The 1,006-nt window shown below is 36.4% G+C and overlaps 1 protein-coding gene across 1 annotated transcript; it reads right to left on the bottom strand.

Annotated features, from left to right (window-relative positions):
* Positions 1-452: 452 nt before the first annotated feature.
* Positions 453-791, bottom strand: LOC148122063 (large ribosomal subunit protein eL39). The gene has a single exon (XM_087905984.1). The coding sequence runs from the start codon at positions 755-757 to the stop codon at positions 602-604; it is 156 nt and encodes a 51-aa protein (XP_087762110.1). The 5' UTR covers positions 758-791; the 3' UTR covers positions 453-601.
* Positions 792-1,006: the final 215 nt, after the last annotated feature.

Raw genomic sequence — 1,006 nt, 5'->3', positions numbered from 1 at the left:
TTAAAATTTCCCCAATGCTGAAATAACAAAAGTGTCAGCCCAGAATTCTATACCCAGCAAAAATACTACTCAATAAATAAGAGACACTCAACAGAGCTAAATTAAAAATGAAAACAAGAAAAGAATTTATCACTAGATCTATCTCTAAATAACAAACAAAAGAACTTCTCTCAATATATAGTACATGTTTAAAAGAAAAAATTTTGGAACACCAGGCAAGAACTGTAGCAAGCAAAGAGGCAAACAAAAACAGGTCTACACAATAGCTTTTCCTTTCCCTAGAATTTAAACTATACTTGGTGGTTGAAAAAAAGACATCAAGATTATACCTTCTTTTTTCCCTTTCTCCTTCCTTCCTATTCCTTTCTTCCTTCCCTTCATTCTTCTATCCTCAATGTCTTTTCTGCTAACTTTCTCTTGGTTTCAAGCAGTCTTACTTGCCCATTCATAGCTTTTTTTTTTTTTGAAAGGCTCCACAATTTATTACTGGAGAACCCACTCCCAACTTAAACATGATCAGAGTTGAAAATGTTGAACTCCATCTGATAACACTCATCCAGGACCACAATTCAGCGTAAACTGTCTTGCCATTGTTGACTCCTTACAGACCCAGCTTCGTTCTCCTCCAGTGTCTTCTCTTGGAGTTGTACCTGATTTTGTTGCCAGTTTTCATCCGAATCCACTGAGGAATAGGACGATTTTGCTTTTGTTTCTTGGCCAAGAATCGCTTGATTCTGAAAGTCTTGTGTGAAGACATGGCGAGAAGGCGAGGGGGGCAGACAGCGCACGATGGCGGAGGAAAGGCGAAGAGCCCATTCATAGCTTTTTAAAAATAATTGCTATGCTAAAAAAATTACATGCCGGTAAGATCTGTCAGAATATATGTGAAAAAATATTTAATGTGAAATATAAGTAATTATGTAGTTATGCTCACAGTGACAAAATTCATATCATGTGGACGTTAAATGAAAGTGAGTACACCTATACCAATACCAGATAAAGTATA

This window comes from Myodes glareolus, chromosome 5 (assembly GCF_982192425.1).
Source record: "Myodes glareolus chromosome 5, mMyoGla1.1, whole genome shotgun sequence".
Lineage (NCBI taxonomy): Eukaryota > Metazoa > Chordata > Mammalia > Rodentia > Cricetidae > Myodes > Myodes glareolus.
The sequence above is the reverse complement of the archived record's forward strand: the minus strand, read 5'-3'. Positions and strand labels throughout refer to the sequence as shown.